Raw genomic sequence first — 22,076 nt, forward strand, 5'->3', positions numbered from 1 at the left:
TACAAGAGCCTCTGGACTCACACCACCAGGTTCAAGAGCAGCTACTACCTTAAACCACCAGGCTCTTGAACCAAAAGGAACTTCACTTGCCCTGTCATTGAAATGTTCCTGCAACCAATGGACTCATTTTCAAGGACTCTTCATTTCATGTTCTTGATATTTATTGCTATTTATTGATATTTATATTTGCACAGATTGTTGTCTTCTGCACTCTGAGCACCCTAGTTCATGGATTCTGTTTTAGGTATTATTCTATAGATTTGTTGAGAATGCCCACAAGAAAATTAATCTGAGTTGTATATGATGACATATATGTGCTTTGATGAACATGTACATCCTTCCTTAAGTTCACCGAATGACAACAGATTCCACAGAAATTCCTCCTTCTCTCAGTTCTAAATGGATGCCACAGCACTCAGATTAGTGGCACTGATTAGTTCTGAAGCTCAGCAGGGAAGGGTAAAGTCTGGCAGAGCAATAATGATAGAAACCTCAATAGTTGGAGTGACAGGCAGGGGGTTATGTCTGTGAAATGACACCACGATGGTCTGTTGCATCTTGAGTGCTTGGGTCGCAAATGCCTCAATAGCTACAGAACATTTTCAAAGGGGGGGGGGGAGCAACCAGAGATCATTGTGTACATTGGTACCAGTATCCTTGCAACCTCTTCTAGGGCAGGGGTGACCTGTACATGAGGGCTATGTTGTACCTTAACTGGGGGAACCAATATCCTGGCCAAGAGGCATGCCAGTGCTATTGAGGAAGATTTAAATTAATTTTGCCAGTGGGTGGGAACCATAGCACAGTCAGAAAATGGAGGGATTGAGGGGAAATTAAATGTCATGACCAGCAAGAACAGGCAGGAGCAAGGTAATTAACACAATGGGATGGACAGATTGAGATGTGTATATTTTAATGCCGGAAGTAATAGGGGCAAGGGTGATGAACTTAGTACATGGAATTATGATTTTGTGGCCATAACAGAGGTTTGGTTGAAGGAGACACAGAAATAGATGCTTAATGTTCTAGGGAATCCTAGGAATACTGCAATGAGTGGTAGGATATTAATTCAAAGGATATCAGCTCACATTTGGTTCCCAGATGATACAGGTTGAGACCTATTCAGACATATTCCCCTTCAGTTATACCAAAAGAAGCCTCGTTCATAGGGAAGGTTTGTTTATAATATGAATAGCCCGTGGTATATGTGGACAATTGTTCAAGCATCTAGATGTTCATGTGCAGTGTATGTCCAAGCATACATACATCATACTCTATTCACATGGACAGATCTGGAAATAATATCTTGATCTTCAGGACAAATAAATTAAGTAAAATGATAACAATTTTCTGACATTTGCACAGACAAACGCTATACCACAGAAGTTTAATTTCCAGGAAATTTAATGGTGATTCTGCTTTTATTTCTGTTACGGAAAATGGATTAAACAAAGTAAAATTAAACAGTTACGTTCATAGTGAATTGAAGTATCTTAATGTTTTATTAAAACAACAGTCTAATGCAAGTTGTGACCATCTGGTGGTTTCCAGATTGTCATGTGGCTTCATCTGTGCTACAAAGAGAGATTCCAAACACTGCAACTGTTAAACATAGTGAACGAGAGAGATTTAATATCTCCCTGGTGCCAGTAATAATGTGGTACTATCACATTCATTTTCTGATATTTACTAAGAACAAATCATATTATAACCTTACTTCAATCATATCAACTATCAATTATTTATTTTTCTGAGTCTATATTAAATAAGAATTAAATGATCAATAGTAAAATTGAGTCTTCAGTGCTTATGTGATAAACATAATTTATTTTTTGTAAATGTGTTACTTAATGAATACAGTTCTACACTTCCTAGTACAAAAATGTGTATAAACTCTATCACTTTTTTGTAATTTATTTTTTTATTGAAGTTCATCATCAAACAAACATTTCCATAAGATGTATTTCAGACATTGTACATATATATCATATAATCATATATGTCACAAATCTCCACTTAGTATGTAAATCTGCTAATCTGCAGTAAAGCTTTTTTAAAATCAGGAATCTTACGTCAGAATGCTCAGGGTAGAGATTTTCTTTGCGACTTGCAAACTAAGATGTTTTTTGAAAATAAAACCATGAACAGTTTGTAATGGATCATAGCACATTATTAATGGATTCCATTGTACAAATTGTACCAACTCTTGTTACTTATAATACAATAGAAAATAATTTTTTGTGAATTGGAGCTGAAACATCCATAATTTTGTGACTCAGTGATGCAATCTGCTCCATTCCATATTGAGAAGGGGCCAGAAGTTTAATCCCTCAATCCCACTGAGGATTTTCAAGACATCCAACAGAAAATATGAGCTTTCTTTATGTAGGGACACTGTTATGCTGTTTATTAATGTAACTGAGGTAATATTTGACTTTATATTAAAGTAACATGCCTTATTGTCCATTAAAGCTATTTTTGATAATTAGTTTAATTTGATGGTCAACCAGACTGAAAATTAGCTATTGTTAGGACAAAAAGGTTGTGCTGAAGAGCAGCAGTTGAAGACCTGCTAATGAAAAGATCAAGGATTTTTGCAGGGTGACCTGAAACAAAGAATAGAACAGGGATTGTGGGATTTGGAGTAAGAGAAGCGGGGGCAAATGTGGAAGATATATGAATAAAAGGGATAACAGCAAGTTTATTTGTTGGATTTAAGGAAAGCATGCATCCTCATATTGTGCTAATTAAACAATGTTTCTTGCTGCTGAGAGTGCAGAACAAAATATGCAAAGATACACGAACGGTAATGCTGTTTGAACTTTGATTATTTTTCAGAGTTCAACTTTGCTAAATGTCAGGAATGATTTTATTCCCCAACAATTCACTTTCCAATTTTGTTTCAGATGGGTACACCACAGATGATATTGAATTCTACTGGCGTGGAGGTGACAGAGCTGTGACTGGAGTGGAAAAGATTGAGTTACCACAGTTTTCCATTGTTGATTATCACCTCATTTCCAAGAATGTTGTTTTCTCTACAGGTATTGAAGAATGAATATATAGTGTGTGTGAGACCAGTATAATGCTAATGGAAAATGTTATGTCATAAACTGCTTTGACTGGGGAAAAGATTTGTGATATCATTTGAAGTTTGATACCGAGTTCGGAGCTGGGACTTGGACTGAGAGGCATGAGAATTTGAAAGAGGTAGTTCTGGGACTTTCTGGTGAGTTTAACTGAAAGGATTCTGAAGAGGCACATTTTCAAATTGTTGGCTAATAGTGATTGGCTAACAAGCTAATTAACAGCAGCTGATAAAAAGCAATTAGAATTAAATGGAGTCACTATTTTGGAATAGACATTGTGAAAGTGGGCTAGTGAAGGTTGGGGAGCTGAAGCTTTGCTTGAGGAAGCTGTGGGATGAAGAGTTGGAGTAAGTTGCCTAGGTGTGATAAGTGAGAGCAGTTCTTTGAAAAGGGTATCAGTAAGAAGGCACAGGTAAGGTTTTACCCTCAGTCTTCAATTTGCTGTAGGCAGAATGATAGTGCAGTGGTATCCTTGTCCTGCTGGATGTGGGCAGTCGGGGAACGTTATAGTCTTCCTGGATGATGATATCTGTGGGAAGTGCAAGGTGGAACAAAGGATGAGTTTCCACTGAGTGAGTATGGGTAGTTGGATAAGAAATTAAAATGCAGAAGCTTCAGAGGAATGATTTCTATATTAATCCCAAAGCCATGTGCTAGAGAGTCTGGGGATAAAAATGATAGTCTAGATGAATATGTGGCTGAATAGCTGGTACAGAGGACCTGGGATTCAGGTTCCTGCATCATTGGGATCCAGGAATCTCAGGTCCTGACTTGAACAAAAGGAACATGTTGCACTTAGTCAAAGAAAAATACAGAAGAGAAACAGGCATTTTGGCCCATCTAGCCCATGTAGAACTATTTAAACTATCTACCCCCATCGACCTGCACCCAGTCCATAGCCCTCCGTACCCCTAATGTCCATGCAAAAATCCGAACTTCTCAGAAACATTGAAATTGAGTTTGTGTGCAGCCCTTGCAGTGGTAGCTCATTCCACGCTCTCAACATCTTCTGAGTAAAAAAAGTTTCCTGTCATGTTTCCCTTAAAGTTTTCACCTTGCACCCTTAACCCATGACCTTTAGTTGTAGTACCCACCCAACCACAGTGGAAAATGCATGCTTGCTTATACCCTATTTATACCCCTCATAATTTTATGTACCTCTATCAAATCTCCCCCCATTCTTCTATGTTCCAAGTGTTACGAACCCTGTAACTGGGTCACTTACCAGCAAAGATAGAGAGGTCTGTTGAAGTCTGATGGTACTATTTTTAACAGTATTTATTAGTAAAAATACACAAAAATAATGTCAATGCAAACATACAGATAATATACGTCGTCAATACTAAATCTAAAGATGCGGGTATAATAATAATCAATAAGAAATAGTTCTATCGTTGTCTAGGGGATAATGTATTGTCCGATGGAAATATAAAAGTCACTCAGTTCATTCAGGCTGCAGCCTTTGGTTGGAGACGAGAGATTTTTAGAAAACTTGCCGGCTTTCCTTTTTATGATTTCGATCCTTCGGAATTTCGTTGGTGTGGCCTCTTCTTTAGCTAAGCCGTTCTTCCATGGCGAGGCCCCAATCCCAGGCAACGGGAAAGGATGCACGCGAGCCCCCCACCGGCTGTCGCTATTAGACGCTGTCACAGGATTTCTAGTGTTTCTCCTGGTGCGTCTAAAGGGGTTGTTCCCCAGACCCTCTTTTATCCTTACTCACGGGGTCTCAGATGTCAATCATGTTGGGATGATGCAATCCCTCAACCAACCCACTCTGGTCATTCCCTGAGGGCTTCAATGAATAGTACAGTACTCAATACACAATTCTGTCTCCAAGAGACAATAGCCATTATCAGTGGTTCCATCTTGCTGAGGCCAGGACACATTCCAAACCCTGTGTATTCTGGATGTATCTCATTTCTTAGGTCCCAGACCCAAATTAATAGCGATTTTGCGATTCTCAAGAAAGTGGGGGCTACTTTGTACCCTTCAGCCCCTCAGAGTTGTGGCACATTCGTAACACAAGGCAGAAAGTCCTATCCTTTTCAATCTTTTCTTATAACTCATGTCCTCCAGTCCCAACAACATTATTTTATATTTTTTCTGTACTCTTTCAACCTTATTTGCAACTTTCCTGAAGGTAGGAGACCAAAAATGCACACGATATTCCAAATTCGGCCTCACCATCATCATATACAACTTCAAAATAACTTCCCATCTCCTGTACTCAGTACTTTGATTTGTGAAGGCCAATGTGCCTAAAGCTTTCTTTATGATCCTATCTACCTGTGATGTCACTTTCAAAGAATTATGGACCTATATTCCCAGATCCTTTTGTTCTACCGCAGTCCACAGTGCCTTACCGTTCACTCTGTAAGACTTACCCTGTCTGGTCCTACTGTAGTGCAACATCTCGCACTTGTTTGCATAAAATTAATTTGCCATTTTTCCTACATGTCCCAACTCTGTTGCAAGCTCTGATAGTCCTCCCTGCTGTCCAGTACACCCCCCAATCTTAGTGTCATTGCAAACTTACTGATCCATTTAACTACATTATTATCCAGATCAATGATAAGAAAACAAAAAAAATAAACCTACCGCTGACCCCTGCAGAACTCCACTAATCACAGGCCTCCAGTCAGAGAGGTGACCATTTACTACCACTATCTGTCTTCCCCCAGAAAGCCAATGTCTTATCCAAAGTACTACCTCACCTTGAATGCCAAACAATTGAACCACTTTAACCAACCACCCCTGCAGGATCTTGTCAAAAGTCTTGCTAACATCCATGTAGACAACATCCAATGCCTTGTCTTCATCAACTTTCTTGAAAAACTCTATAAAATTAGTTGGAGACAACCTACTATGCACAAAGCCATACTGACTATCCAAATAAGACCATAAAACTTGTGAGTAGAATTAGGTCATTTAGCTCATCGAGTCTGTCAGCCATTCAATCATGGCTGATCCTTTTCTCCCCTCCTCAGCCCCACTCCCCAGGCTTCTCCCCAAAGTCTTTGATGCCTTGTCCAATCAAGAACCTATCAAGCTGTGCCTTAAATACACCCAACAACCTGGCCTCCACACTTGCCTATAGCAGCAATTTCCACCCAGAAGTTGAAGAAATTTCTTTACATCTCTGTTTTAAGTGGATGCCCTATGATCCTGAGGCTATGCTCACTTGTCCTAGAATCCCCCACAATAGGAAACATCCTTCCCACATCTACTCTGTCTAGGCCTTTCAACATTCAAAAGGTTTCAATGGGATCCCACCTCATCTTTCTAAATTCAAACGAGTACAGACCTAGAGCGATCAAACATTCCTCATATGATAACCTTTTCATTCCTGGAATCCTCTTTGTGAACCCTGTCCAATGGCAGCACACCTTTAGTTAGATGAGGAGCCCAAAACTGTTCACAATACTCAAGGTGAGGCCTCACCAGTGCCTTATAAGGCTTCAACATCAGAACCCTACTCTTGTATTCTAAACCTCTTGAAACAAATGCTAATATTGCATTTCCCTTCTTCATTACTAACGCCTCTGCAATCTCTGCCACTACCACTTTTAGAACCCTAAGGTGCAGTGGTGCAGTTCATCTGGTCCGGGTGACTTATGTACCCTTAGATCTTTCAGCTTTTTGAGTACCTTCTCCCTTGTAAGAGTAACTGCACTCACTTCTCTTCCCTCACATCCTTCAGCACCTCAAACACTGCTAGTGTGAGGTGGACAGATTGAAATGAAGACTGATGCAAAACTCATTTATTTCATTGCTCTTAGTAATGATACTTAGTAAAGGACCCTATCTTTTACTTAAAAGGCAGCAGATCTACTCAGCTTTTACTGGGTAAAAGCTCAAGGTTCTGAAATGAAAGCAACACACACAAAATACTGGTGGAGCGCAGCAGGCCAGGCAGCATCTATAGGAAGAAGATCAGTCGACATTTCGGGCTGAGACCCTTCGTCAGGACTGATGAATGCTGGCATTCAGGAATGCTGGCACAAAACCGCCCTACCTAGTTTGGCCTTATCCATAACGGCTGTTAAGCTTACAAAGCAAGGCGCATTGCTGAAGCACAACATAAGCATGAGGTGCGCAAGCCCAGAGCCACGAGCACAGCAACTGTAATGCCTACACGTATCTGCCCAACATGTGCCAGGACATTTCGTGCCCAAATTGGCCTGACCAGTTGTCTTTGGACACACCACATTCAGTCTGAAAGTGACTAACGGTGTTGAGGTCTTCATCGATGACGACGATGGACAAACAACAAACCAGATGATTAGCTTATACTTTCTCAATTTTAAGATGAGAAATGTGCTGCTGAATCAGCTTAGTGGTCCAGGTTAAGTGTGCTCCTGTCTTAATTCATAATTTTTTTTTGATACCTTATCTAAATCTTTTTGGAATTGTGTATATGCTACAAGAATTGATTCCCTTTACACATCTGCTTGTAACATTATATATTTATTTTTATTTATCTGTGATATTACTTTATGTTGTGTGTGTGAGTTACAGGTATTGTGTTGTTCAATTTGGACTACGAGCCATGTTGTTTCATATGGCATTATACTTGTGTGACAATAAATTGAACTTGATATCCTCAGATATTTGTCTATCATATTGTTCCTTTCATTAAAAAACTGTTCACTCTAGTCAATTCTATAATTTTCTAAATTTCCTTTCACCTTTCATTATAGATTCCAACTTTTTCCTAGTGACAGATGTTGAGTCAGCTGACCTACATTCTCTTGCTCAGTCTCTCTCTCTTCTTGAATTGTATATTCCATTTTCGGTTTTCCAATCCATTACGATCTTTCCAGAATGTGGGGATTGGGTGTCACTGACTGCTGTCAGTTCAGAACTGTCACTTCTTAGAGATTCTCCTCCTTGATGAACTGGCAATCAGCTTCCAATTGAATACTGTATCTAGGGGCAAGCAGCAATAACAATTGTATTTTCCTTGTAGGCTAGATGAATATGTAATGTATTCAATCAGGCATACAAATGAGTAATTTCATTTTGATGCACTTCTGATTCAATGTTATAAAACAATTTCAAGCAATAATCTACCATTTTCCCCAAATTATGCCAAATAAAATGCAACTCCAAGAAATAGTTCAGCAGTTCTCCACCAAGGGGATAATTAGTTCATATCTGCTTGCACACGGACTCAGATCTCTTATACTGATGAGATACTTGAGATGTGCTGAGTCTTTGGGTGGCACAGTGATCTAACTAAAAGAGCTGCTGCTATTCCTTGCCAAAGACTTGGGTTTACTCCTTACCTTAGGTGAAGTCTATGTTTAATTAGAAAATTCTCCTTCCGATAGCATTCGTTTCCTCCAGGTGTTCTTGATTTCTCTAAAATGTCAAAGACGTGGGTTGATATGTTAATTAGCCCCTGTACATTGCCCTTAGAGTGTAGGTTAATGGTGGAATCTGGGAGCAGTTAATGAGACTGTGGGGAGAATAAGTAATGCGATTCATACCCTAAAAATAATTAAGGCCCTAGTTTCATTTATATTGCTTTCTGGAGAAGATATATGCATTGAACATAATTTGAAGATTGAAGAACAGAAATGGTTGCACTTCTCAAGTGATTTCCCTGCATGAGCTGTTGGATTGTAACCTGGAAATCAAACTCTCTTAAATTAACTAAGGAGTTCACAATTAGACAATAGGCAATAGGTGCAGAAGTAGACCATTCGGCCCCTCGAGTCTGCACCGCCATTCTGAGATCATGGCTGATCATTCACTATCAATACCCAGTCCCTGCCTTGTCCCCATATCCCTTGATTCCCCTATCCATCAGATATCTATCTAGCTCCTTCTTGAAAGCATCCAGAGAATTGGCCTCCACCATCTTCCAAGGCAGTGCATTCCACACCTCCACAACTCTCTGGGAGAAGAAGCTCTTCCTCAACTCTGTGTTAAATAACTGACCTCTTATTCTCAATCCATGCCCTCTGGTACTGGACTCTCCCAACATCTGGAACATATTTCCTGCCTCAATCCTATCAAATCCTTTAATTATCTTAAATGTTTCAATCAGATCCCCTCTCAATTTCCTCAATTCCAGCGTGTACAAGCCCAATCTCTCCAATCTCTCTGCGTAAGACAGCCCTGCCATCCCAGGAATCAACCTAGTGAATCTACGCTGCACTTCCTCAATTGCCAGAATGTTGTGATGATTGCTTGTTTATTTCAAATGGAAGTTTTCCATCAGTGTAATAGCTATGCTTATGATGTTTTATTAAAATCATGTTAGTTGAAATTAGTATTACATTGTTGGAAATTTTATATCTTATTTAAAAAGATTAATGTTTGACTATTTTGACATATTAGTTCATCTGCTGTTGAAACACTTATCCTTGCCTTCTGCTTTGCTCTTTCAGTGATTTCCTTTACCATGTTCACCATATACAAACTTAATTTCATGTGAAATTGTTTCTGTTACCATAATTCTAACCAAATTCCATTTTCTCTTATATTTTCAATTAGGCAACACCTAAATTTTAGAATCCTCTTTCATATTCTAATAGTTTTACCCCTCCCTCATGCTCTAATTTCAATCAATTTAGCACCCCGGGCTCCTTTTGCTTTGTATTTTTAGTAACAGAACCATTTTAAATTGTCTCTTCAGCTCATTAATGTGAAATACACTGGACTTTATTTTCTTGAAAACAACTAAATTTCTTTGCTTTAGTCAAATATCTTAACAGCTCTTTGCTTGGCTTGATGAGAAATTGACTTGATAATGCTTCTGAAAAGCACTTGGTTGAATCCACAAAATAAATGCAATTCCTTTAATACTGTCTGAAAAGTGTGAATGTTAACAGCCATGGGTCCCTAAAAAGGATTCAAATAAAGTGTTTTACTAATTGTTTAAAACTAAAAGCAGTAAGACTTATAGTGACTTGAGCAGTTGTGTATATAGGTCATCAAAATATCATGGAGAAGAACAGAATGTAATCAGCAAGGCTGAGGGAATTGCGGAGTACAAGTGGGTAGCAGCTATATTTAAGTTCTGGTTACAGCACACTTAAAGTACAGTAAGCAGTTCCTGGTATCACCACTGAGGAAAACCTTATAAGTAGAGTAGCACAGATTTATCAGAACAGTACTTAGATTCCAGAAGTTGAATTACATGCAGAAAATACAGAAACTAAGGTCATTTTTAACTGGAATCCAGAGAGTTAATGTGTGATTTTATTTTTTATTTAATTATTATTAAAGGTGACTGATAATATCGACCTAAAGAAACATTATATTGGTTGGGGAATCTGAACTGGTTGTCCCATTCCTATCAGAGAAGAGACTACTCAATATCCATGCTAGGACCGCTAGACTCAAGAAGTTTCTTCTCCCTTGCAGTCAACCTGATTAACACCTCCACCCATTAACCCACTTCACCACCCCGTTACTACTATATACGCATCACCTCATGTTACTTTATGTACATACAATCTGACTGTATATGACATTTACTTATCCATTGTGTTTTATAGGGTTGCTTTTATAGGTATAGTTATTGTGTTCTTTATGCTTACTGTGTATTTTTCATGTTGCATTGGGTCTGCAGTAAATCGTTTTGTTCTCCTTTACACTTGTGAACTGAAGAATGACAATAAATAATGTTGAATCTTGAATTCTGAACTTGAAACTTGAATCCAGGGCAATGTGGCATAGTTTAAAAATAAGAATCAGGCATTTTCATGAGTGAAATTGAACAACAATTCTGAATGCATATTGATAGCAATTTCACATACTGAATTTCTGGTGGCATAATTGATTTTCAGTCTCAAACTGATAGATTTTTTTATTAACCAAAAAATGTAACGAATATGAGGAAAAGGTAGATTCGTAAAATGTTTACATATCAACTATGATATCTGAAAGGCAACATATATTTGAATGACTAAACAATGTAATGATTTTTTTTTTGTAATTCAAATTTTTATTATTATTTATTCTTATTTTACAAAGCAGCACAGCATATCATAGAGCAGATACAGTACAGCATATTTACACAGCCATCCCATGACAGGAAAACATTTAAAAAAAACCTAATTTAAGTTTAAATTAACATACAACCAAAATTGATCCCACGCATCTTGCACTTTTCCCTCACTGTTAATTCTTCCCAACAAGTGTTCATATGATGAAATCTTAACCATTTCCTCAGTCCATTTCTTCACAGTGGGACATTTGGGTTTTTTCTAGTTTTGCAATATAATTCTTGCAGCTGTGAATAGACCCACCTTTAAAATAGTAAATTTGTCATTGTTTACATTAGGTATCATTGTCCTATCATCCAGGAGACAAAGCCGTGGGCACAAGGGCAGTGTAGGACCCGACCTATTCCCCAATAAATCAAGAACTTTACACCAAAATGGACGAACCATGGAACACTCCCAAATCATGTAAAAATATGTGCCAACCTCATTTTTATATTTCCAGCAGAAATGATTATCAACAATCCCCATTTTGTAGAGTCTAGTTGGTGTCCAATAATATCTGTGTTCTATCTTATACTGAATAAATTTCCCTCTCACTTCCCTGATATGTCTACCCACATTTGATAAAATATTTGACCACTCATTATCTTCAATATCACTTCCAAGATCCTTCTGCCGTACTGCTTTGAGATTGTTACACGGTTCACCCACAGAGTGCTTGAACATTTTATAAAACACTGATACTTTATGAACTTCCTGTGGTAGTGTAAAGTATTCAGTTAAAGGGTTACTTTGTGGGCCACCATTCTTGAATATGCTATTAACGCAATCTTATTTGTAAATACTTCCAGAAATTCCCTTTATCTACAAAGTTATATTTCCTCTGCAAATCCACATATGACATAAAAGTTCCATTCTCATAGAGATCACCTACTGTATTTACACCTTTAATCTTCCATTCTTTCCAGTACACCATTCTTTTCCCAATGCGTCTCACAGGGTTATTCCAGAGCGAGAGTATAACTGATTTAAATGTGACATTTTACAAGCTTTATAAATTGTACTCCACACACTCCTTGAGTGAAATAGTGTAGGATTTAGATTAGTCTTGTTTTCCACATGTTGTGAGAGAATGTTAAGTGGAGAATGTGGTGCAACCAAGCTCTGTTCTATAACTACCCAATCTAAATCAACATCAGCCCTGTCTCAATGTATAGCTAACTTGGTCATTTCAAAGGATAATTTATATGCAATGGTTTATTTCTTTACCTTTTATCCAATTAACCATTATTTTTAGGAACAGGTAATGATTAATGGATTTTAATGTTTTCTTTTGTTTGCTTGTTGGGAAATAAAAATTTTCTATACTTTGTTCACAAATGGAGCTGAAAGTATTTACGTATTTTTCAGGTGCTTACCCCAGGCTTTCCCTCAGCTTCAAGCTTAAAAGAAACATTGGTTACTTCATTCTGCAAACATATATGCCCTCCATCTTGATCACCATCCTCTCTTGGGTGTCTTTTTGGATTAATTACGATGCATCAGCTGCAAGAGTTGCTCTAGGTATGACTGTTTAAATGCTTGTGGCTTAGCACACATACTGATAATTCTTTCTTCCTGCTATATTCCAGCTGATGTATTCATTCAATTAATTATTTTGATAAATGACAATTAAGATCCCTCATCATACAAATTATTATCTAGTACCAGCTGTAACTTTTCACTGCCTAAAGCCGAAGGCCTTGCAATTCTGCTTGATCTCTGCCTAGCCCAGATTGCTAGAACTAAGTTTTGTTATTTAACTGAGACTGATCGGAAAAGTTGCTTGGAGATTTTAGCACCAGATTTAAAATGACTGGGGGCCTGGTGGGACTTCCTGCAGAGACTGAGCTTATTTGGGTAATTAGTCACTTGGTAAGGGCTAATAAAAAAAAAGTTAGATTCTTGCAGAGCGTCCATTGTGGGAGCAACCATCTTTGATGTGGGACAAAAAGAGGGAACTGAGGCTTTGGCTCAAGAGGCTTCAGTGAGGAGTGGCAGAGGCTAGATTGAGGTTTCTGTCAATTTTACATTTCTTTCTTCACTAGTGCCTAGCTAGAGTAATGAGAATGGATCCTAGGTCAGTGGTGTGCTTCTCAGACAAGTTGTGGGACATCTGGGAGACTTCCAGTTTCTCTGATAACGACATCGGCATGAAGTGCATCAAACTGCAACTCTTTGCAAATTGTGTAAGAGACTTGGAGCTTCAGCTCATATGTGAAAATGAGAGGGTGATATATAGGAGCTACAGGGAGGTGGTCACCCTTAAGTTGCAGGAGGCAGGTAGTAGCTGTCAGGAGAGAGTAAAAAAAAATAGAAAGATAGTGCAGAGTAACCCTGTGGCTGTTCCTCTCCATAACAGGCATACCGCTTCAGATAAAATTAAGGGCACAACCTACCTGGGGAAAGCCCCAGCGATCAAATCATTGTGGCAGTGAGTCTGGCTCTGAGGCTCAGAAAAAAAGGGGAGAAAAGAGGATTGCAGTGGTGACAGTGGATTCAATGGTAAGGGGAAACATAGAAACATGGAAAACCTACAGCACAAGACAGACCCTTCAGCCCACAAAGTTGTGCCGAACATGTCCCTACCTTAGAAATTACTAGGCTTACCCATAGCCCTCTATTGTTCTAAGCTCCGTGTACCTATCCAAAAGTCTCTTAAAAGACCCTATTGTATCTGCCTCCACCACCGTTGCCGGCAGCCCATTCCATGCACCCACCACTCTCTGCTGCTAAAAACTTACCCCTGACATCTCCTCTGTACCAACTCCCCAGCACCTTAAACCGGTGTCCTCTTGTGGCAACCATTTCAGCCCTGGGAAAAAGCCTCTGACTATCCACATGATCAATGCCTCTCGTCATCTCATACACATATAGTGAAGATATAGGAGATTTTGTGGATGTGAAAGAGACTCGTGGATAGAATGTTGCCTCCCAAGTCCAGGGTTAGAATTGTCTCAAATCCAGTCCACAGCTTTCTTAAGGGGGAGGGGTGTATATTACTACCAGCAACATACAGTAGATAGGAAAAGGGCTGAGATCCTCAAAAGAGAATATAGAGAGTCAGGTAGGAAGGTGAAAAGCAGGACATCAAGGGTAATAATCTCTGGATTCCAATTTGTGTCATGTGCCAGTAAGAGTAGACTATAAGACAGAGAGGCAGACTTGGGTCATTTGGCCCACCAAGTCTGTTTTGCTATTCCATCATGGCTGAATTATATATATCTTTCTTAACTCCATTCTGCTGTCTTCTTCCCATAACCATGAACATCCTGACTAATCAAGAACTGATCAACCTCCTCTTTAAATATACCCAATGACTTGGCCTCCTCAGTTGTCTGGGTTAATGAATCACACAGATTCCCCCCCCCCCCAACTCTCTCGCTAATGAAATTCCTCCTCATTTCTCTTTTAAATAAATGTCCCTCTAGTCAAAGGTTGTGCCCTCTGATTGTAGACTTCCCATTATAGGAAACATTCTCTCCTTATCCACTCCGTTTAGGCCTTTCAGTCATCAGGCCTCTGTAGTCATCAGGGAGACCATCAGCTTCCATGAATTCCCACATCCTACAAGAGGAGCATTCCACTGCCATATCTGCCACCCTTCCTGCACAGCATGATGGACAACCAAGACCAGCAATAACGAAAGGAAAAACCGACCCTTTGTATCTGTTTCTTTGGCTTCAGCCTATTCTCATGGAAGCCTCTTGTATCAAAGCCACTAAGTTCCCACTCTGACTCTAGCCTCCACTCCAATGATGGCTGTCCATTGGATCCTATCTTTCTTCTATGGTTTAAAAAAATAAGAAAAAATCCCCACACAAGGAGAAAGAACTCACCGCCTTTGATGGTGTTCCGCCTGCCTTTCACTGCACTTTTCACTTTTGGCTCTCCTATTTGATTACTTGGGTTGTTTCCAGCTTTCTTTATATTCATAGGTACTTTATTGATCCCAAAGGAAATTACAGTGTCACAGTAGCATTACCAGTGCACAGATATATAAATATTAGAAGACAAGTAAGAAAGACTTAAAAAAAGTTACCTTTAAAATAAGATCTGCAAGATTTACAAGTTTGTACTGATAAGATGATAGTGCAAGAATTACTGTAATATACAGTAATGGGTGCACATTCACACTGTCCAGATAAGAAGTTATGGTGGTATTGCATACTAGGTTAACAGACCTAAACAGAGCTTAAACAGAGTACTGGTAAAAAAGAAGGTTAATAACAACCTAACACAATTTAGAGCCTAAAGGTTGAGAATAAGAATGACCTCATATAGTGCTCTTTGGAGCAGCGCTGTTGTCTTAGTCTTTCACTAAAAGTGCTCCTCTGTTCAGCTAAGGTGTCATGTGGAGGGTGAAAAACATTGTCCAGAATTGCCAGGATTTTCCGGAGGGCCCTTTGTTCTACCACAGCCTTCAGTATGTCCGGTTTGACTCCTCTAACAGACGCAGCCTTTCTAATTAGTTTATTGAGCCTTTTGACATTACTCATGTTGTTGCAATTGCCCCAACACACCACTGCATAGAAGATTGTACTGGCAACAACAGACTGGTAGAACATGAGAAGGCAAGGCCAAAGGACCTCAGTCTCCTCAGGAAGTAGGGGCAACTTTGGCCCTTCTTGTACACAGCCTCTGCATTGGTGTTCCACTTAAGTCTGTTGTCCAGATGCATCCCCAGGTACTTGTAGGTTTTCATCATCAATAGTAACAGGGAGCAGTGCAGGCTTAGTCTTAAAGTTCATCACCATCTCCTTTGTCTTACTGATCTTGAACTGCAGATGATTCAGCTTGTACTATTCAATAAAGTCCTTTACCAGGGCCCTGTATTTGTCTCCCATCATCCCTTTATACACCCAACTATTGCTGAGTCATTAGAGAATTTCTGCAGAAATTCCGAGGTATACAGGGTAAACAGGAAGGGAGCCAATACACACAGCACTGAAGCCACACAAACTGCGGTCTGCAAGACAAGTAGTCTATTATCCAGGATGCAATGGACATGCCAACCTGCATTGAATGAAGCTTTCCCCCCAGTATTTAAGCCTCTATGGTATTGAAGGCTCTTGAGAAATCACAAAACACAATCATTACTGTGCTGCCCTGCTAAGCCATAAGACTGTGGTGAACTACATATACCTGGCTGGACATGCCCCCTGCTGACTGCTCCTGTGGCTCCTCCCACAGACCCCGGTATAAAGGCGATTGAGGTCTGAGCCCAGCCTCTGTCTCCAGGATGTAATTTGGTGGTCAACCACTGCTTGTTCCTTCTTCCAGTCAATAAAAGCCGATATCTCGCCTTTACGTCTCAGAGAGAGTTATTGATGGTGCATCAAAGACACAGAAGAAGAATTAGGCAATCTGCCCCATCGAGTCTGCTCCACTATTCAATCATAATTGTTCCTTTTTTTTCTCCTTCTCAACCCCAGTTCCTGGCCTTCTCCCTGTAACCTTTGATACCATGTCCAATCATTAACCTGTCAATCTCTGCCTAAATACACCCAGTGACCTGGCCTCTACAGCTGCCCGTGACAACAAATTACAAAAATTCACCACCCTTTAGCTAAAGAAATTCCTGTGCATCTCTGTTTTGAAAGGGCACCCCTCTATCCTGAGGCTGTGCCTTCTTGCCCAAGACTCTCCCACCATGCAAAACGTCCTTTCCACATCTACTCTTAGGCCTTTCAACATTTGGAAGGTTTCAATGAGATCCCCCCTCATCCTTCTGAATTCCAGTGAATATAGACCCAGAACCATCAAACATTCCTTGTATGATAAACCTTTCATTACTGGAATTATCCTTGTGAACTTCCTCTGGATCCTGTCCAATGCCAGCACATCTTTTCCAAGATAAGGTGCCCAAAACTGTTTGCAGCACTCAAAGTGAGGCCTCACCAGTGCCTTATAAAGCCTCATTATCACATTCTTGCTGTTGTGTTCTAGATCTCTTGAAATGAATGCTAACATGGCATTTGCTTTCCTCGCCGCCAACTCAACCAGCAAGCCAAATGGGAGTAGGCTCTGTTTAGAAGGTAGAAGACAGCATCATCAACTCCAGTGGGCTCCTGGTAGACAAACTACAGGGGATCGAGGGCTGATCTGACCAGGGATTGGACATGAGCCAGAACCAGTCTCTCTAGGGTCTTCATGATGTAATGAGGTTAGGGCTACTGGACGGTAATCATTCAAGACTTTCGGTCGGTCCTTCTTGTGTAATGGGACCACATCAAAGGCCCTCTCTGATTTCAGCTTCTGCATAGATTTCCTTTTTATTTTTGACTAACTTTACAATCTCTCTCATCATCCAAGGGTCCCTTACATTAACGTTTATGTCCTTCCTCTTTAATGGACATGCCCATGCTAGGTTGTCCTGGACTTTAAATGACTCCCACATGTTAGATAGGAACTTGTCCAGCAACAGTTTCAGCTTCCGATTTACACATACCAAGCTCCTAATGTAATTTGCCCTTCCACGGTTTAATGTTATTTTCCTAGGTCCATCCTGAGATGGCCATACTCCCATGTATCAACTGCCTTTGTTCATCTCAGCATTTGGAAGGTTTTGTTGTATTAATCTAGGGATGTATCTATACTTTGTAGTTACAAATCCAGCACAGTGTACTTGGAGAGAATATTTGAGATATAGAGAAAAGTATGTTCCCCAGGAACCTTGTACTGGATGGTGCTGAGCTTCACTAGCATTGCTAAAACTGCAGGTTCCCAGGAAAGTGGAAAGTAATTTGTCATTTGGTGCGTGTAAGTACTTGTTCAGGCTTAGGATGCAGAAGGCAAATCTGCACCGCAAGGTGATTGATCTATGACATAGTTCTAACTGCAATGTTTGTACAGCTGACCCAGTCAAGTCTCTGAAAATTATTATGACCAATATATGTCTGCAGAGGATTTATGCTGGTTATACATTTGACTTTTGTGTAGCATGAATGTTGTTTGCCATTTATTTTCTATGACCGCATATTGACTAGGTTTTGCTGCAGGCAAACATGGATGACTAGTCTTGCCTAGATAATTAGATTGTCTATGCTTCCTGATTAGTAGTCCTATATCTTAATTGATTTGACAACTATCCTTATATACTGCAGGTTAACTCTGTTTAGAGTATTTAGACAAAAAATTGGTGCCCTGTTTAGTATTTCAAGTTGCTCTTGTCACAACATTAGGTAGAGTGCTAGAAATGTATTATTCATGTACAACAGGACTCTTGAATACTGTACTTAGCAGACTGCAATGTCAATCAATGTGCAATGTGTTTTGGTGCCACTGATGTTTAACTGGCCCTTAGAAAAAGAAGCTATTTTGGCTTAGCTAGCTGAAGACACAGCTTAAAATGTTGCAACATGTATTTGCCAGATAACACTAAGAAAGTCAATCCCTCTTCTGAATAAAGATATTATAAATTACAAGTGGATTTACTAACTCATTTGAATAGAATGTTGATTGAAATGTTACAGATTGCTGCTTAAAGGTGTTCTTACAGTTTATTAAGTTTACAGAAAGTGGTGTGATTGAAGAAATTATTTTGTGTATACAAATTGTAACAAAACCTGTTTTCTTCCAGATGTGTCTGTTGCTAGTAGATATATAGTATGCTAGGGAAAAAGAGTAAGTGCAAGACAGTGATTAAGAGTGAGAGAGAAAGAATGTGGTGATGAGTATCAGAATATATTCACATCCACCATTACCCTTTCTGAAATATGTAGGCAGCTGTGACTAATAAGATTGAGCAGGACAAGGATCTTCACAACTGTGAAATATCAGATGGTTATTTATTTACTGTTCTCTCTTCTTCAAGATCTGTAAGAGATATCTGCAATTTTTTCCTGTTTACAATGCATATTAAGGAGCTTACAGGAGAGCAAAGTTCATCTTGTGCTAAGATTATAAGCTTGCCAGTTGTACATGGCACATTGACTCCTTGAATCACATTCCTATTAGGCCATAAGCCATAGGAGCAGAATTGGCCATTTGACCATTCACCATTCACCATTTCATCCTGGCTGATCCATTTTTCCTCTCAGCCCCAATCTTCTGCCCTCTCTTTGTATTCCTTCATGCTCTGACCAATCAAGAATCTATCAAACTCTGCCTTAAATATACATACAAACATGGCCTCCACAGCTTCCTGTGGCAATGAATTCCACAGATTCACGACTCTCTGGCTAAAGAAATTCCTCCTCATCTCAATTCTAAAAGGAGTGAATTTCTAAAATTCTAGTGAATACAGGTCCAGAGCCATCAAGCGTTTTTCATAAGACAAGATGTTCAAACCTGCAGTAATTTTCGTGAATCTCCTTTGAACCTTGTCCAGTTTCAGCACATCCTTTGAAAGATAATGTGCCCAAAACTGCTCACAGTACTCCAAGTGAGGTCTCATCAGGGCTTTATCCTTGCTATTATATTCTAGTCTGCTTGAAATAAATGCTAACATCGCATTTACCTTCCTCACCACAGACTCAGTCTGCAAATTGACATTTAGAGAATCCTGCGCAGGCACTCCTAAGTCCCTTTGTGCCTCAGTTGTATTGTATTTTCTTTCCATTTAGGAAATAGTCTAGCCTTTAATTTCTTCTACCTATGTGCATGACCATCCACTTTCCAACACTGTATTCCATCTGCCACTTCTTTGCCTATTCTCCTAATCTGCGTAGGTCCTTCTAGAAATTCCCCCTCTTATACATATACCTACATATTGAATTCCCCCATGACAATTAGAACATTGCCCTTTTGGCATGCATTTTTAATCTCCCATTTTACTTTGTACATGTTACATATCACCAAGAAAAACCACAAACAAAACAGATTCTGATCACTGAATATACTGGTTGTCCCTCGATTATGAACATCTGACTCATGGACACATATACATATGAACAAATTCCTATGAACCTAAAGGTCTGGCGTATGCACATATTTTAGTTCATCATAATGGCAGAACTAGTTTTCTTCAAATTTTGGGTGAAAGAAAATACTTATTGGCAAGACATCTTGAGTCTCCTGCATAAATGCTAGTCATTTACTAGGGTAAAGGATGAACTGAAGGAAATTTATATTAGGCAAGAAACGGTGATGGATAGACTGTTGAGTCTGAAGGCTGATAAGTCCCCAGGACCTGATGGTTTGCATCCCAGGGTACTTAAAGAGGTGGCTCTAGAAATCGTGGATGCATTGGTAATCATTTTGCAATGTTCTATAGATTCAGGAACAGTTCTTGCTGATTGGAGGGTTGCTAATGTTGTCCCACTTTTCAAGAAAGGAGGGACAGAGAAAACAGGGAATTATGGACCAGTTAGCCTGACGTCAGTGGTGGGAAAGATGCTGGAGTCAAATATAAAAGATGAAATTATGACACATTTGGATAGCAGTAGAAGGATCAGTCTGAGTCAGCATGGATTTATGAAGGGAAAATCATGCTTGACTAATCTTCTGGAGTTTTTTGAGGATGTAACTATGAAAATGGACAAGGGAGAGCCAGTGGATGTAGTGTACCTGGACTTCCAGAAAGCTTTTGATAAAGTCCCACATAGGAGATTAGTGGGCAAAATTAGGGCACATGGTATTGGGGGCAGAGTACTGACATGGATTGAAAATTGGCTGGCTGACAGGAAACAAAGAGTAGCGATTGACAAGTCCCTTTCGGAATGGCAGGTTGTGACTAGTGGGGTACCACAAAGTTCGGTGCTGGGACCACAGCTGTTTACAATATACATTAATGATTTAGATGAAGGGATTAAAAGTAACATTAGCAAATTTGCCGATGACACAAAGCTGGGTGGCAGTGTGAAATGTCAGGGGGATGTTATGAGAATGCAGGGTGACTTGGACAGGTTGGGTGAGTGGGGAAATGTATGGCAGATGAAGTTTAATGTAGATCAATGTGAGGTTATCCACTTCGGTGGCAAGAACAGGAAGGCAGATTACTATCTAAATGGAGTCAAGTTAGGAAAAGGGGAAGTACAACGAGATCTAGGTATTCTTATACATCAGTCAATGAAAGCAAGCATGCAGGTACAGCAGGCAGTGAAGAAAGCTAATGGCATGCTGGCTTTTATAACAAGAGGAATTGAGTATAGGAGTAACGAGGTCCTTCTGCAGCTGTACAGGGCCCTGGTGAGACCCCACCTAGAGTATTGTGTGCAGTTTTGATCTCCAAATTTGAGGAAGGACATTCTTGCTATTGAGGGAGTGCAGCGTAGGTTCACAAGGTTACTTCCCGGAATGGCGGGACTGTCATATGTTGAAAGATTGGAGCGACTGGGCTTGAATACACTGGAATTTAGAAGGATGAGAGGGGATCTGATTGAAACATATAAGGTTATTAAGGGATTGGACACGCTGGAGGCAGGAAGCATGTTCCCGCTGATGGGTGAGTCCAGAACTGGAGGCCACAGTTTAAGAATAAGGGATAGGCCATTTAGAACAGAGATGCAGAAAAACTTTTTCACCCAGAGAGTGGTGGATATGTGGAATGCTCTGCCCCAGACGGCAGTGGAGACCAAGTCTCTGGATGCATTCAAGAGAGAGTTAGATAGAGCTCTTATAGATAGCGGGGTCAGGGGATATTGGAGAGGGCAGGAATGGGGTAGTGATTGTGTATGATCAGCCGTGATCACAGTGAATGGCGGTGCTGGCTAGAAGTGCCGAATGGCCTACTCCTGCACCTATTGTCTATTGTCATCTTTTGAACTCTGTATTGGATAGCAGTGTTTGTGATTTGTTACAAACATTGTGCTGTACAGTCTACTTCTCACAATATTTTACCATTGTCATACCTCCCAAATACAGAATTGGCGTTAATTAAAAATAAACTGTAGGTGATTAGGCATAAAAATCAAAATCAATACCAAATACCTGCTGGTTGGATGATTATTCAACAAAAAGCATAGAGCATGTTCAAAGAATTAATGAGAAAGCAGAAAAGTGAAGAATTTGATACAAGTAGAGGATGGTTTGCAAGAGTAATTGC

General features: G+C 39.7%; 1 protein-coding gene across 5 annotated transcripts in view; it reads left to right on the forward strand.

Annotated features, from left to right (window-relative positions):
* Window positions 1–22,076, forward strand: part of LOC132405202 (gamma-aminobutyric acid receptor subunit beta-2) — a 181,805-nt gene that overhangs the window by 147,346 nt on the left and 12,383 nt on the right. For all 5 annotated transcript variants that reach the window (XM_059989891.1, XM_059989890.1, XM_059989892.1 and 2 more), the window contains exons 6-7: window positions 2,907–3,044; window positions 12,461–12,613. In XM_059989891.1, the coding sequence (XP_059845874.1) occupies window positions 2,907–3,044; window positions 12,461–12,613 (291 nt within the window). The remainder of the gene's footprint in view (window positions 1–2,906; window positions 3,045–12,460; window positions 12,614–22,076) is intronic.

This window comes from Hypanus sabinus, chromosome 15 (assembly GCF_030144855.1).
Source record: "Hypanus sabinus isolate sHypSab1 chromosome 15, sHypSab1.hap1, whole genome shotgun sequence".
NCBI lineage: Eukaryota > Metazoa > Chordata > Chondrichthyes > Myliobatiformes > Dasyatidae > Hypanus > Hypanus sabinus.